Source organism: Sabethes cyaneus, chromosome 3 (assembly GCF_943734655.1).
Source record: "Sabethes cyaneus chromosome 3, idSabCyanKW18_F2, whole genome shotgun sequence".
Classification (NCBI taxonomy): Eukaryota; Metazoa; Arthropoda; class Insecta; order Diptera; family Culicidae; genus Sabethes; species Sabethes cyaneus.
Window position 1 is genome coordinate 165,531,058 of NC_071355.1, and position 15,554 is coordinate 165,546,611.

Genomic DNA, 15,554 nt, shown 5'->3' on the forward strand with positions numbered 1-15,554 from the left:
CAAGAAGCTCTCGGGAACACGGGAAGGTCCTGAACCTGGTTGGATAATAATTCATTGTCCATTGTAATATTAAGCTAAAATAATAACCTATCCGCGTTTGAGGCTACTCGTTGTGTGGTTCACTACGTCAGAAGTTACGAAAGTGACATTTTTTTCTAAAAAACAAGAAAGAAAGGAAAGTAATTTGTTTGCCAGGTGCTAGAGACAAAAAGAATTTAGACAAATTTCCGTCATATTTAGTACACTGAAATTTGCAAAACAAATATTCTTAAAATCTATCAAATGGCAGTATTTTACGTTTGTCGGGATTTTTCAACCTTTAATTTCACTCCAACTAAAGGTGCTTTTTACAAATAAGCGTATTATGCGAATAGGTACCATAGCAAAAATAAACAAGCAAAAGAACTGTGAACAATGCTATGATCAAGCATTTAAGATAATTTTGATTTAAATTAATATTCTCTCAACTAGCGTTGTGAATCAAACGGAAAACTGGAAAGACTGGCAACATTGATATGATATCGAAAACCTTATTATATACTCGCTGCAGCCACGTGCATCGCTACGCGTCAAATTTAATGTGCGTAAGGAGCCTGCTGTAGCAGATATATGTTACAAACATTGCATTAATAGTACGATTTCATTCATGTATTTGGCTGAACATGCACACAACATTAAGTATATCTCTGAAAAAACTGTTCATTTTCCGGTGCCACGATGGTGCTGGGGTCTTCGCTACAGACCAAATAAGGCTCTTACATACATATAATAGTTAAGTGCTCGATTTTACTCGGGGCCTCTTTGCTCTCTCAGCAGAGCAGAGCAGCAGTGATGCCAGATCTACGGATTTGGAAATTTTCTTGGATTTTTTCTACCTACGGATCAAGCGCTCGAATCTGTGGATTCTCATAAAGTTCACACATAAACTTCAATTTCTTTCAGCTACAATACTCACGAGTACGCTATATGAATAGGTGAATAATATCCCGGAAAGCGTAGTTTTATTCTTTAAGAGCCGATACGCAAGTTTCTTATAGAGTTCTTCTGAGAAAAAGAAACGAACGAAGGGTTACTACTCTGTGAATTAAAAAGCGAACATTTAGGTTAATGCTGCCATGCTGTCGATTCGAACTTGCATTTTTCGCTTTGCCGGCAGATAAAACTCTTTATCTTCAGGCTTTCGCTCTCTAACTGTAGGATATTCAGATTAATTATCTATTTATATAAGAGGCCTGTCTGTACCGAAAACCAGGTCTCTGACATGACTTATAAGTGACTTATTGGTAACTAAAAACAGGTCGTTGACAGGACGTCATGCTTTCGTAGCAATGGGTTGTATTCTCAGTCACCTCACTGGTCGACTGCTGGACTGCTCGATTGCTCGATTGCACAACTGGGTGACTAGACTGCTCGATTTTATTACGCGACTGGACTGCTTAACTGAACTGCTCTACTGAACTGTTCGATTCGACTACTCGACTTAACTACTGGATTCGACTGCTTGACACATTTGCTTGACTTACTACTCGACCCGACTGCACGGCTTACTACTCGACCCGACTGCTCGACTTAACTGCACGATTGAACTGCTCGACTGGACTGCTCAACTTGACTGCTCGATTCAACTGCTCGACTGAACTCAATTATTTCGAACTCAACTCAACTGTTCGACTTAACTGCTCAACTGAACCGCATGACCCGACTGCTCGACTAGACTAAACTCGACTCAACTGCTTTACTCAACTGCTCGACTCAATTGCTCGATTAAATTGTTCGACTAGACTACTCAAGCCAACTGCTTGATTAAACTGTTCGACTGGACTGCTCGATTCAACTGCTCCATTAAACTGCTCGACTCGACTACTTGATTCAGCTGCTCGACTCAATCGCTGGACTAGACTGCTCGACCTAACTACTTGACTCGATTGCTTGATTCGACTGCTCGACTTGCCTGATCAACTCAATTGCTTGTCGCGATATCTTCCCAGGTAACCAATAAGCATTAGTATAAGCAGTAAATCAATCGTTTATTAGCATCCCTGGCGTTTTATACTGCAGGTTGCTGTTTTTCAGCCTCCTGACTGCATAACTGTTATAAATTGGCATCCACAATTCTATTTAAATTCTTTTTGTCGGTAACAAGCTGCAAATAAACATTGTCAGCACTATAAGAGGGTTAGCAGTAAAGTAGCCGCTTATTTTGCCAAAATGGCATTTAAGTAGCATTTAGGGCAACTTAAATGGTTATTCGCTTGCATTTAAATTGCATTAGAAGTGCTTATTGGTTACCTCGATTGGTCGGTGTTATATCAGACCGGACTAAGTCGCAAAATTTTACAAAATTACTGTCATTCTCATTTGTCAAACGATCATGGATTTTCTAAGCAGCATGTTACTTGCATCAGACTACCTAAATGTTGCAAACAGACAGAGTTAGAAGATGATTTTGAAGTTAGAATTTTGTCACTTGGTTCTGTCTGACTTAACACCGACCATATGAATCAGTTCGCGGCGGACAATGGACACAAAAGAACCCTTTTGCCCACCTATAGAATCAGCACAGTGAAGATAATGTTTTTATTCAGTTAAATAAAATCCAATGCGAGCATAAAAACCATTTGTTTCATTTTCCGGCTAAGACTCTTTAATGTACAACATTAAAAGGTGACGAAAAGATAACGAATACACAGCAAGACGACAAAAGAACGACGAAATGGCAGACAAAAGACAACATTTTTGCTGTACACAATAAATAAAATAAATAGAAAGATGAAAAAATGGAAAAAAGTTAATGAAAAGACGAAAAACATGACGAAACAACAACAAAAGACTGTAAAAAGCTGTCAAACAAACGAAGAAAAGATGACAAAATGAGGACAAAAATACGAAAAAAGAAAAGTGACAAAAATGCTTTGATAAGACAACAATATAATGACCACGAAAACAAACGAAGACAGCAAAAAGACGATAAAAAGAGGACGTAGAGACGGCGAAAACGCGTTGAAAACACAACAAACAGATAACAAAAAGACGACATAGAAAAGATAAAAATGCAGTAAATAGACGACGAAGAGGGGGCGTAGACAGCGAAAAGATGACGAAAAAGTGATGAGAAGTAGGCCAAAAGCCGATGAAAACAAAAGACAAAAGATGACGAAAAGATACCGACAGTGAAGAAAAATGTCTAGAGAGATGGTAAAACATGACAAAACCAAACTAAAAATAGATGCAGAAAATGTGATGAAGATGTGATGATTGAAAGACAGAGCCAAAAAATGTCAAAACACGCTGCAAATGAGAACAAAAAGACGCCATCAATAGCAACCAAAAACGCAACAAAAGACAAAAAGAAAGAGCTCAAAAGACGATGTAAAGATGCCAGAATGGCATATATTAAAATGAACGATACACCGAACCAAAAAAACACGCGAATAAAAGCAGATGAAAGACGAACGATGATAACGAAAGCCGAGAGTAAGCGTCCTTGATTAATTTAAGTCAAAGCTGAAATCTACATGAAATGATTTAATTCAAAAAGGTACTAATTTCTTTCAAACAACAATATCTATAAAATAAATGTGACAAAGAGTGATTACACATGTGGGAGAAATGAAGAGGAGTCTATCGATATTAATAGAATCTTTAGTATGTTAGAAAACAGGTAGTAAATATCGAAATTAATTTACTTTTTTTAGTAAAATGAACAAACGATACTAGCAAACCTGAAATTGAAGCACAAATGTCGGTTAAATTTTTATTTAAACTAAAATTCGATGCAAAATTCAATTAAACTTCACTATTAAACAGTTTTTTATACGTGTAACCCTTTCTTCAGTGTTAAAACTACGGATTTTGCTCAACAAAGTTGAAGTTGAAGTTGAACAGTGAGGTGACCAGTGTTGCGAAGCCCGCACTTACTTACTTATGTGTCTATGTCCGCCGGTCCGGCGGAACAAAGGGCTGAAATCAGCGACATCTATCTCAGGGTGCACCAGTTGCGCTTAATCCAGGTTGCCATATTAAATATATTTTCTTGGGAAGTTACACATATTTGAATAACTGGCAACCAGAATGTCAGTCACTCTAGCAACCGACTGTGTTTGTTTATTGAAAGACAACATGCATGTATTTTTTCTGATTTGGACATGGTAGAACGGTTTTGGTGTAAGGTAGGTCAAATAAATTTTTTATATATTCAGTGAAAAGCAATGCTTATTACTTTTTCTTTGTAGAAACTTATGATATAAGGACAGATTGATGCATCAAATGCGTAGCGTAGAGCGTAGCCCTCGCTGCCGTGGAAAAACAGCATCAGACGGTGAAGTTGGATTAGTTCATCGTTGAAATTAGCGATTAGGCTCTAAAGTTCATAAATACACCGGGATGTTGAGCTGCTATTGATAACAGCGACAGTTTTAGTACCATTGTTGAGTATTTCGATGAACATTATGAAAGTTTTCTACGAGATAAAAGTATTTATACCGAACAAATATCGTTGACAACAGAATACGCTGCTGTTTTTATGTTATTGAACCATCAATTTTTAACCAAATATACAGCACAGAAGTATGCTGACGTGTTTGTTTGTCTTTCTTTCTTTTTCAAAATTTGGCTTGGTATAGTTACTGTAGCAACGCAATTTTTTAATGTTTTGTAAGCAATCAAAACAAATCGTAGCAATCAAAGCCCGCTGTCAGCGATGCGAGCTCCATCTAACGGGAGCATTACCACAAACTTCCAATATGGCGGTTTAGGATTTACACAACCCGCGGAATTAATATGAATGTCTGTTCTCTGTGGTTATAATCCAGATTATAGCTTGGTTCGACCCATGTACCTTCCAGCATTGGGCAAAAGGTAGGAGTCACAACGACTACTTGTTAAGCGTAGCTACTAATAATCTACATGCCTTCACGATAGCAAAAATGCCTTTCCAGTGCATGGAGACCTAATGTTGCAAAACACTTCACAATGCCAAAATCGCACCACAGACAAACATAATACTCACTCACAATAAAAAAGAAAACAAAAAGTTATTTATATCCTTTAATTCTACTACAGTAGTAGAATTAAAGGATATAAATAACTTTTTGTTTTCTTTTTTATTGTTTCAGGTATTCTACTAAGACGCTCAAATAAACATTAGTTAATAATACTCACTGCTTCATTATTCATGAGGTTGGGAATTTCGCCGTGTTCGTTAAAGCAGCGCTTTTAACGAACGGCCATGTGCAACACATTTGCTTAACCGAAGAGGGTACTCCTGTTATAAGTAGAGATGTCCGTTAATCGTTCGATTAATCCAACTAATCGAATTACTAAAAAATATTCGATTAATTTTTAATCGAATACTGTCAGCACGAGTAGTTGAATTAATCGATTAGTTCAAGGGGAATGATTTAGACACAATATAAATTGTGTACAATCAAATTCAAAGTTATCAAAGTCTTTAACAAAGATGAGAAGCAATACTTTGATGCTAAGCACTTAAAAATGTAAATATTGTAAGAGACAAAATGACTCTTTTAGCACAGACTAACAGACGTAGCACTGAAACCTCATTCCATCGCCAATGAAAACGATAATTTCAAATTTTCGCTTAAGTCAAGACTCAAACAACAGTCGCAGCGCGAGAACACCGGTTGTCTGCGCTGACGCTGTTGTCAGATAATATGCAAGAAAATTTATAACATTGCTAAATTTATAGCAACCTACTCTGGCGTAGCGCGAAGACTGCACCAGGTGATGCTAGTGTTTTTCCCAAGTTTTGGGGTTGTCATTGAAACGATGTTTTGTTAGAAAATTTGTTTGAAGTGTTACGTCTGTTGGCCTGTGCTTATATTAAAATGCACTAGGTATCTGCACCAGCCCGCTTAGGCGCGTCCGGCAGAAATCGAACAAAAATCTGGCAGCGAAAAACTTTTTCTGCCAGGCATTCTGCCGGATTTCTGGCCGCCGTCACCCGTGAAAACTAGCAGAACCTAAGATTTCACCTAACGGTTTTGTCTGCCTGATTTCTGTTCGATTTCTGTCAGCCATGTCGAACAGAACCGATACCGAAACCGATTTGTGTTTTTGCGTAACTTTTTGATTAAAAAAAGCTGTCATCAAAAATAAATACAATACATACATACATTTGCGCATTTTACACTACTTTATTGTTCATTCTTACGTTCAGCTTATTTTTGTTCGTTTTCGGTGCATTTCAGAAGCTGAAACCAGATGAGCGGGACCTTCGGTCTGAAAACAAAAAGAATGCACGGAGCACATACGTTATTGGAATCGACCATTTAAAATGTTTCGTGAGTCTTTAAAAACAGAAACTAAATCCCGCAGAAACAGGTTAAATATTATTTTCTTACCTGTAATGCAGAACTGCAACGTTAGGCAGCATCGTATGAAGCACGTATCTCTCGTTTTAAAATGTCATTTTTGACATATAGAAAAGCGAGCGAAAAACGAAGAAGACGAACCGGTTCTGAATGTCAAATTTTGCCGGCGCCATATTGATTCTGTTCGATTTCTGCCAGGCATCCGAATTTTTCCTAAGCGGGAGGGATAGCTATACGGGGGAACAGCGTTGTCATGTGGAACGAGGTGAGTAAAGTACACTAAAAAAAATGACACGTCGCATCCACTCGCATCGCATCCAATCATGTAAACTTCTGTACAGCAACTTACATGAACTTCATGAACTTACATGTTAATGGGAAAGTTGATCAAATTTACCGGGATCGCGCGTAAGCTAGTTAGTTTGAGTGCGAGTTACCAACAATTCACGTGAATGTTACATGAAAGGTGTGATGGATGAGAATCACTTGTGTTTTCACGTAAACTTGACGTGCCGATTTTTTTGAGTGCAGAAAAAGGATTGAAGAAAGGGTAAAACCACAGAAGTGGAAGTCCGAACGATTCGGCGATCAAAACTGGTAACAGAGTCTTTATTGCTTTTATTTTTCTTTTGGGAAGGTTTTCGCACATAAGCTAATAACAGCAATATAAGCAGAACACTCGCTACCTATCGCATAGCAGCTGTCATATGCTTTCGTGTGTATTCGTAAGCGTTCGGGTGTTACTGTAGGTAAGAAAGAATGTGTTAAGCTTTACTGTAGGTAGAGAAAGAATGTGGTAAGCAATTTTTGTTGTGTTGGTTGAATTGGTCTAATCGATATAAATCGGTAGCGGTCATCGAAAAATTTTCATTAGTTGATCAGCAAGATGGAAAACCTCGTAGATCATCCGGACTCTGTCGCAACCTTGAACCACCTAACTTTTTTGCACGAATATCGTGGCAACCACCAGCAAGCGGAAATGTTATGTTTGAGAGCTTTAGCTATTCAAGAGCGGTTAGTCGGTAAGAACCATCCGGACGTAGCAAAGCAGCTTCGTGACCTGGCCTTGCTGTGCCAGGGCCAGCTCAAATATGAAGAAGAAGAGCTTTACTACAAGCGAGCGCTACAGATCTATGAATCGGGGTCCGAGCTAGATGACCCGGACGCTGTGGCTACCAGAGACGATTTAGCAGGCTACTACCTAAGACACGGTAAGCTGAAGGATGCAGAATTGCTATACAAATATGTACTGACGAGGGTACATGAGGCCCAATTCGGTCCGATCGACGATGACCACAAACCAGTCTGGCAAATTGCAGAAGAACGCGAGTCCGATAAGGGACAAATATGTGACGATACGCCATACAGCATGTACGGTAGCTGGCACAACATTACCAGGGTGAATACACCCATAGTCCGGGCAACTTTAAAACATCTCGCTAACTTGTATCATAAACAAAACAAGCATGAAGCCGCGAGCACACTGGAAAACTGCGCTAGGCGAATGAAAGCCGACGCAGTTATACCTGTGGAAATCCCGAGCAAAAGAAGTAATAAAAGTAAAAATCAGCACACTAAAAATTATGTACTACCAGTAATAAATAGAATAAGGTGTGATAAATCAAAATAAAAGCTAAATACTAAGTTTTACTATCTTTAAACCTTTTAATATCACACAATATAGGGTTTGGGAGGTTTGAAAAAACCATACAATTTTGGAATAGATCCATGCCATGTTTTTGTATTAACTTATTATTGATATCAGGCCAGATAACTAGTTGTTTCATTTAGTTAATGCCAATGCATACCTAATTTTATGAATGTTCCTTGTAGCATTTTTTTCAGCTTTCCAATGGTGGTCTTAAATGAAAATCCGTATGGTGCTCATGGTGAAAACGACGATTTTTTGATAAAATCTAATATAGCGACCAAATCCAAGATGGCCGCCAATTTTTTTTTATTGCATTTGAATGCCCTGTTCTTCTTCTTCTTAACAAAAACATGCCAGTTGTTTCATTGCAAATTTAGGGAATATCACATCATTTAGATCTCTAGGTTTGCTAAAAAAATTTCAAAGTTCCAATATTTGAAGACCTCATGTCAGTAGTAGTGACCCCGTTTCAGCGAGAATTACTCATGTACAAAACGCTCATCAGACCGGTAGTCTTCTGCTCGCTAGACGTGCTGCTCGAGCCACAAATGCTGATAGGGCCTTCTTTGGCCCTCTTTGTATGTGACATCGATCTATGGAGGAGAAGAATGAACCATGGCGCAGCTCCTCGGTAACCGAGTATCCAGAAAGTTTGCTAAAGCTGAAAGCACACTGGAAGGGTACAATCTGAAATAGACGGGAGAGGTTGTGAGAATGGCGTTCACCTCGAATCCGTTTAGTACCAGGCGCAAAGGTGCCCAGCCTGCTCGATGGTTAGACTCGAGCACGACCTGGGAAATAAGGAATATTCGAGAAATTGGAGACAGACGGTTATGGACCGAATGTGTTGGCGAAACATTGTTACGTAGGTGAAATTCTAAAGGAAATCGCACCAGAATAAGTGAGGAGTTAGGTACATAAAGCAATGGTGTTAAAAGTTTTGGCTCTAACTACTAATTATTTTCATTTACTGTCCCGATGGATAAGACAGACACGGAAACTGTCAAATGAGTTTTTAGCAAGTTTTTAACACCTGCTATACGATTAGAGGATCATTATAAGGATGAAGTACTTCGTAACCGGCACCAAATTACAAATTTTGAACGTAATAACGAGAAGATCTACGTCCACGGCGGGATCTGTCTGCGGCTAGGAGGCATCGGCAAAAGTGTAAATGGTTCAAAAAAAATAAAACTTCCTTCAAATTTCTAACTTCCTCTAATTTTTGGAACGCTGTATTGAATAAAATATCAAGTAAATTATACGATCAAGCTTCCTTCATTTAGAATTGGAACAAACTGCTGCTCATATTATGGCGCTCTTGGTGGATTTGGAAGTATTTTTGACATTCCTCAAAACGACTGGATTTAGTAAACAAACTACATGAAACTACTCGTGTAGTTCCATCCTTCGACGCTGCAACCTGGCCAGTGCAGTGCAGTGCAGTGCAGTGCAGCGATGTGACCGACCGAATGCGGAGAACGCATTGCAGACATTATCTGCACTTCGTGAATACTGCAGCTCGGTTCAGGGCCATAGGAAAACAACCCTGCGCTCTAATCAGCCAAGCATCGGCTAAAGTTGCCACGTTTTGTGTTTTTCGAATGATGGAATAATTTAATAAAGCACGTATGAGTGGTATAATTTATCCCAGGTATCACTATCGACATCAAATGAAATACAATTTCTTAGACTTTGACTGACGTACAGAATGAAGCTCGCATTGGTAGAGTGCTTTAGTGGCATATTCACTTATCAGTGTAAACTGCACTAAAATTGTAAGCAAACCCCGGATTGACCTGTATGTTGAAAGACTTCATACTTCAATTTTGTAGATCCAGGCACGTACTTTTAGACCATTCATTCCGTTTTCGAAAATATGTGCCAACGGAAGTGTGAGACGCCGTGGAAAACTATATTATTTTGAATCGAAAACTTCTATATCTTCCTTCAGACAATAGATAGCAACTATCTGGAAGTTTTAAAAAATGCATCATTTTACGTTCTAAAAGTCATCTGAACAAAGTTTTCAAATAAAAAAGTTAGAGCAAAAAAACTGCTTTTTCAAGATCCACCCTGACTTAATCTAGAAAATTCGTTGTATAGTGATACACAGATGAGATACAAATTTGGTTTCGTCAGCAAAGTTTCTGCAAAATAAATTATTTACAACTTTGTAGTAGAAAGTATTGCTCTATATCGCAAGACAAAAAAGTTAAAAATTTTATAACGAGTAAAAGTGAACCACCCTAATGACTAATTATACCAAAAGATAGGTATTTTTTTTCTAAACAAAATCTTCTGAATACATGAAATATGTTGAGCCAATGGTTTTCGAGATATTGATTTTTGTCTGGAATTTTCGCTTTTTCGACCATAGTGCGGCGTCCACCAGCTGCAAACAATAGAACATTTTCATTGTTTCATCGGCCATGATTAAAGTTCCGGCTAACTGCCGTCAGGCCGACCGACAGGGCGTCGAAGCATTTGTTGTAGAAGGCTTATTGTCAATTGCAAGGAAAATTGTACCATCCAAAGTGCGATATCGCTCATAAAAGTGCTATTTTGCCTTAAATCGTTTCGGTATCTTCGGCGCACTTTTTCACATCTTCCAAGCAATAAGTGCGCCGAAGATACCGAAACGATTTAAGGCAAAATAGCACTTTTATGAGCGATATAGCACTTTGGATGGTACAATTTTCCTTGCAATTGACAATAATAAAAGTAGCATTTAAGGAAACCTTTTGCAGTTCTTTTCATCTTCCTTGAAAAAGCTTTAAAAATAAAAAGTGAAACGTCGGAGAGTAACTAAAAATTTGTTACGATTTTAGTTTGACTACATACGTCATTTCCCGAAGAAGTTGTTTTAATTGCGGTCCGTATTTTGTTTATTTTTGTAATGCATACGTTATCACCACAACTTGTTTGTCCTTAAAGAAAGAAACTTAGAAACTTAGTATCTATTATTCAGAAATATTCGTGTTTCAGTTCCATATTGCATGCTCTATCAGTGTCTGATTCTTATGTTATTATTGCCGGAAATCAAATTTCAATTCAATTAGAACTCGTTTGAATTCGACTTGTCTGGAAAAGATTAGTAGACCTCTCGGTATACATGATACTCCCTCTGTCATTCACCAGACAGTAATAATATTATTTTAGTGATTCAACCGCAGACAAACTTCTTGATTTGTGACATTATTTCTGACCAATGCGATATAAAAATGGCGAGGTAAAGCTTAAATGATTTCACAATTTTCATGCAGCTTTAGCGATTTAGCGGTAAGCGATTTCAAGGGTTTACTTTTAGCGAAGCTAACGATCTCGCTAACGTATTCCAAATTTAGCGAACACGCTAACTCGCTAATCAGAATTTACCGTCGCTAATAAGCGATTTAACGAATTAGCGAAATTGTGCCCAACACTGGTACCTTTCAAACAAAATTAAAATCAAACGAATCGGTTCAGCCATCTCTGAGAAACAGGCGATAGAAAATGAGCTGCACACACACACAGACATTGCTCAGTTCGTCGATTTGGGCCTCGGATCAACTTCGTGTTTTTCGACCAATTTCTAAACCTTTGTTATATAGTATAACAAAGGTACAGTGTAAACAGTGTTACCGTTCAAAATATATTTTGAATTATGCTGAAATGAAATGTAGGTAGATTGTTAGGTAAACTTCAATCGCGTACGCAGCTACCAGGTACGATGGGCAACATGGTTATGTGTAAGTAATTGGATTTGTATTCTCAATCAGGTATGGATATCATAGGTATGGATATCATAGTTAGGTCAACTCTCTTTAAATTCTAGCACACCGACAGAACATCATCAGTTTATCGGCAACTATCATTTGAACAGAAAGCTCGAGAACCCTTAACCATTGTGAACAAGATGGAAGATTCTAAAAACAACACGCAAATGACAAGTACATCAGAAGATACCCAACAATGGCTAGACGAGGCGGAGGCAACCCTAGGTCAGTTACAGCAGGACAAGAAATCTACGGACTCGCATGACTCATTCGAAAAAATCCACGGTCAGGTGCTTCAATACGTTGCTGAGGGTCGTTACGAAGAGGTACCGCTTCTATGTGAGGAAGCGGTTGCCCAACTGGAGATGATATACGGCCACGATCATCCAAACGTTGCGACCATTTTGAATACTCTAGCGCTAGTGCACTGTGATCAGTGCAACTACAAGGAGGCTGAACGTTTGTTAGCCGAAGTTCTGGCTATTAGAGAAAAAACGCTCGGAAATCATCCAGACGTCGTCGCAACATTAAATGACCTATCAGTTTTGCATGAGGTCTGTGCCAACTATCAGAAGGCCGAATTATTCTATTTTAAAGCCATAGATATGCGAGAACGGTTGGTAGGTGAATATCATCCGGACGTAGCCTTGCAAATTCAAGACTTGGCTTTACTATACCAAAACCAGATGCTGTACGAAGAAGCAGAATTTTGTTACAAACGAGCTATGGAAATTTACGTATCATCGTTAGGACCAGAAAGTTCATACGTTGAAGTTGCCAGAAATAATCTGGCCAAGTGTTACTTAATGCAGGACAGATTCAAGGATGCAGAAATACTGTATAAGCAAGAGCTCACAAGAATACACGAGATAAGTTTCGGTCCTATCGACCAGCACAACAAGCCGATATGGCAAATTGCCGAAGAGCGACAGGTGGCGAGGGGTAAAAAACATGACAATACGCCTTACAACATGTACGGCAGCTGGCACAATGTTATCATGGTACAATCATCAACGGTGCCGGCTACCCTGAGACACTTGGCGGAGTTATACTATCGACAGGGTAAACAGGAAGCCGCTAGAACACTGGAGAACTGCGCTGCACGAGCCATGCAAGCCACTAGTAGTGTAAGCCGCGATTCATCTGGAAGAGCAACGAGTAGTACACGCCAAATTACAAATTTTGAACGTAATAACGAGAAGATCTACGTCCACGGCGGGATCTGTCTGCGGCTAGGAGGCATCGGCAAAAGTGTAAATGGTTCAAAAAAAATAAAACTTCCTTCAAATTTCTAACTTCCTCTAATTTTTGGAACGCTGTATTGAATAAAATATCAAGTAAATTATACGATCAAGCTTCCTTCATTTAGAATTGGAACAAACTGCTGCTCATATTATGGCGCTCTTGGTGGATTTGGAAGTATTTTTGACATTCCTCAAAACGACTGGATTTAGTAAACAAACTACATGAAAGCCGAAAGAAGGGAAAAATGTGCACAGTTATTTGGAAAATACATTGTGGTCTACGTCTAGGCTAGCCAAACAGCTGAAATTGCCCAGAAATACCGTATGGCGTGTTATGAAACGGTATAAGGAAGTTTTTGGAGCGTCTTAGTAGAATTAAATTGGATACGTTTTCTTTTTATTTAATTTCCAGGTATAAGTAAACATTGTCGAGCCTCAAGCTAATGATCGGAGTGGAACTGTCGACCGGAAACTGCGTGGTAAGATTTTGAAGACCATCAAGAGAAGTCCCAATCTGTCGGACTGTGATTTGGCCAGAAAATTCGGTGCTGCCCATAGTACCGTGAGGAGAATTCTACTCCGGCAAAGAATCGAGTCGTATCCAGCTAGCAAACAGCCAAACCGAACCATGAAACAAAATAATATGGCCAAAATTCGTGCTGGAAAGTTATACGACCGGGTGCTAACCAAGTTCGACAGGTGTTTGCTGATGGACGATGAAACCTATGTCAAGGCTGACTCCGTGCAAAGGCCAAGTCAAACATTTTACTTGACAACGGCTCGGGGGATGTTCCAAGCAAATTTAAATTTGTTTTTGTCGACAAATTTGCACGAAAATTTACGATTTGGCAGGGCATTTGCAGCTGTGGCAGAAAAACAAAAGTCGTGACTTCGAAACTGTACCAAAAGGGGTGGCTCCAAAAACGAATTTTGCCGCTCATTCGATCCCACTACCATCCCGTGATGTTTTGGCCAGATTTGTTTTTTGTTTTAAACAAAAACCGAAAATTTGGTGCCAAATTGAGCCTAACGGGAATACCCACACTCCTAGTCGACTTTTTATTTAAATCAAAATGTATTATAAGGCTTAAAACGCTTGAAAAATAGTGAAACTAAATATTTTGAACTGTATCGTTTTATTTAATATTTATGTCGCCTTAATCTAATAATAATCGGCAATTGATAATTCTTACACCCAACTATCATTTTGTTTTTCCTTGTTCTCTTCCTACTACTCGTTGCTCTTCCAGATGAATCGCGGCTTACACTACTAGTGGCTTGCATGGCTCGTGCAGCGCAGTTCTCCAGTGTTCTAGCGGCTTCCTGTTTACCCTGTCGATAGTATAACTCCGCCAAGTGTCTCAGGGTAGCCGGCACCGTTGATGATTGTACCATGATAACATTGTGCCAGCTGCCGTACATGTTGTAAGGCGTATTGTCATGTTTTTTACCCCTCGCCACCTGTCGCTCTTCGGCAATTTGCCATATCGGCTTGTTGTGCTGGTCGATAGGACCGAAACTTATCTCGTGTATTCTTGTGAGCTCTTGCTTATACAGTATTTCTGCATCCTTGAATCTGTCCTGCATTAAGTAACACTTGGCCAGATTATTTCTGGCAACTTCAACGTATGAACTTTCTGGTCCTAACGATGATACGTAAATTTCCATAGCTCGTTTGTAACAAAATTCTGCTTCTTCGTACAGCATCTGGTTTTGGTATAGTAAAGCCAAGTCTTGAATTTGCAAGGCTACGTCCGGATGATATTCACCTACCAACCGTTCTCGCATATCTATGGCTTTAAAATAGAATAATTCAGCCTTCTGATAGTTGGCACAGACCTCATGCAAAACTGATAGGTCATTTAATGTTGCGACGACGTCTGGATGATTTCCGAGCGTTTTTTCTCTAATAGCCAGAACTTCGGCTAACAAACGTTCAGCCTCCTTGTAGTTGCACTGATCACAGTGCACTAGCGCTAGAGTATTCAAAATGGTCGCAACGTTTGGATGATCGTGGCCGTATATCATCTCCAGTTGGGCAACCGCTTCCTCACATAGAAGCGGTACCTCTTCGTAACGACCCTCAGCAACGTATTGAAGCACCTGACCGTGGATTTTTTCGAATGAGTCATGCGAGTCCGTAGATTTCTTGTCCTGCTGTAACTGACCTAGGGTTGCCTCCGCCTCGTCTAGCCATTGTTGGGTATCTTCTGATGTACTTGTCATTTGCGTGTTGTTTTTAGAATCTTCCATCTTGTTCACAATGGTTAAGGGTTCTCGAGCTTTCTGTTCAAATGATAGTTGCCGATAAACTGATGATGTTCTGTCGGTGTGCTAGAATTTAAAGAGAGTTGACCTAACTATGATATCCATACCTATGATATCCATACCTGATTGAGAATACAAATCCAATTACTTACACATAACCATGTTGCCCATCGTACCTGGTAGCTGCGTACGCGATTGAAGTTTACCTAACAATCTACCTACATTTCATTTCAGCATAATTCAAAATATATTTTGAACGGTAACACTGTTTACACTGTACCTTTGTTATACTATATAACAA

General features: G+C 39.1%; 2 protein-coding genes across 2 annotated transcripts; one reads left to right on the forward strand and one right to left on the reverse strand.

Moving 5' to 3' along the window:
• The first annotated feature begins 7,218 nt into the window (after nt 1–7,218).
• Nucleotides 7,219–13,403, forward strand: LOC128740366 (kinesin light chain 2-like). The gene is made up of 3 exons (XM_053835905.1): nt 7,219–7,731; nt 11,849–12,868; nt 13,398–13,403. The coding sequence occupies exons 1-3, from the start codon at nt 7,219–7,221 to the stop codon at nt 13,401–13,403; spliced, it is 1,539 nt and encodes a 512-aa protein (XP_053691880.1).
• Nucleotides 13,404–14,132: 729 nt separating this feature from the next.
• Nucleotides 14,133–15,238, reverse strand: LOC128740367 (kinesin light chain-like). The gene is made up of 2 exons (XM_053835906.1): nt 14,252–15,238; nt 14,133–14,147 (listed from the first exon to the last, which is right to left on the reverse strand). Exons 1-2 carry the CDS (start codon nt 15,236–15,238, stop codon nt 14,133–14,135), a joined length of 1,002 nt encoding a protein of 333 aa, XP_053691881.1.
• Between the last annotated feature and the right edge of the window lie 316 nt (nt 15,239–15,554).

Bases quoted from the DNA above. Each gene is read 5' to 3' on its own strand.
- LOC128740367 (XM_053835906.1), bottom strand. From the start codon at position 15,238: ATGGAAGATTCTAAAAACAACACGCAAATGACAAGTACATCAGAAGAT.
- LOC128740366 (XM_053835905.1), top strand. From the start codon at position 7,219: ATGGAAAACCTCGTAGATCATCCGGACTCTGTCGCAACCTTGAACCAC. The intron at 7,732-11,848 runs GTGAATACACCC...TCATTTGAACAG, and splicing joins GCTGGCACAACATTACCAGG to AAAGCTCGAGAACCCTTAAC.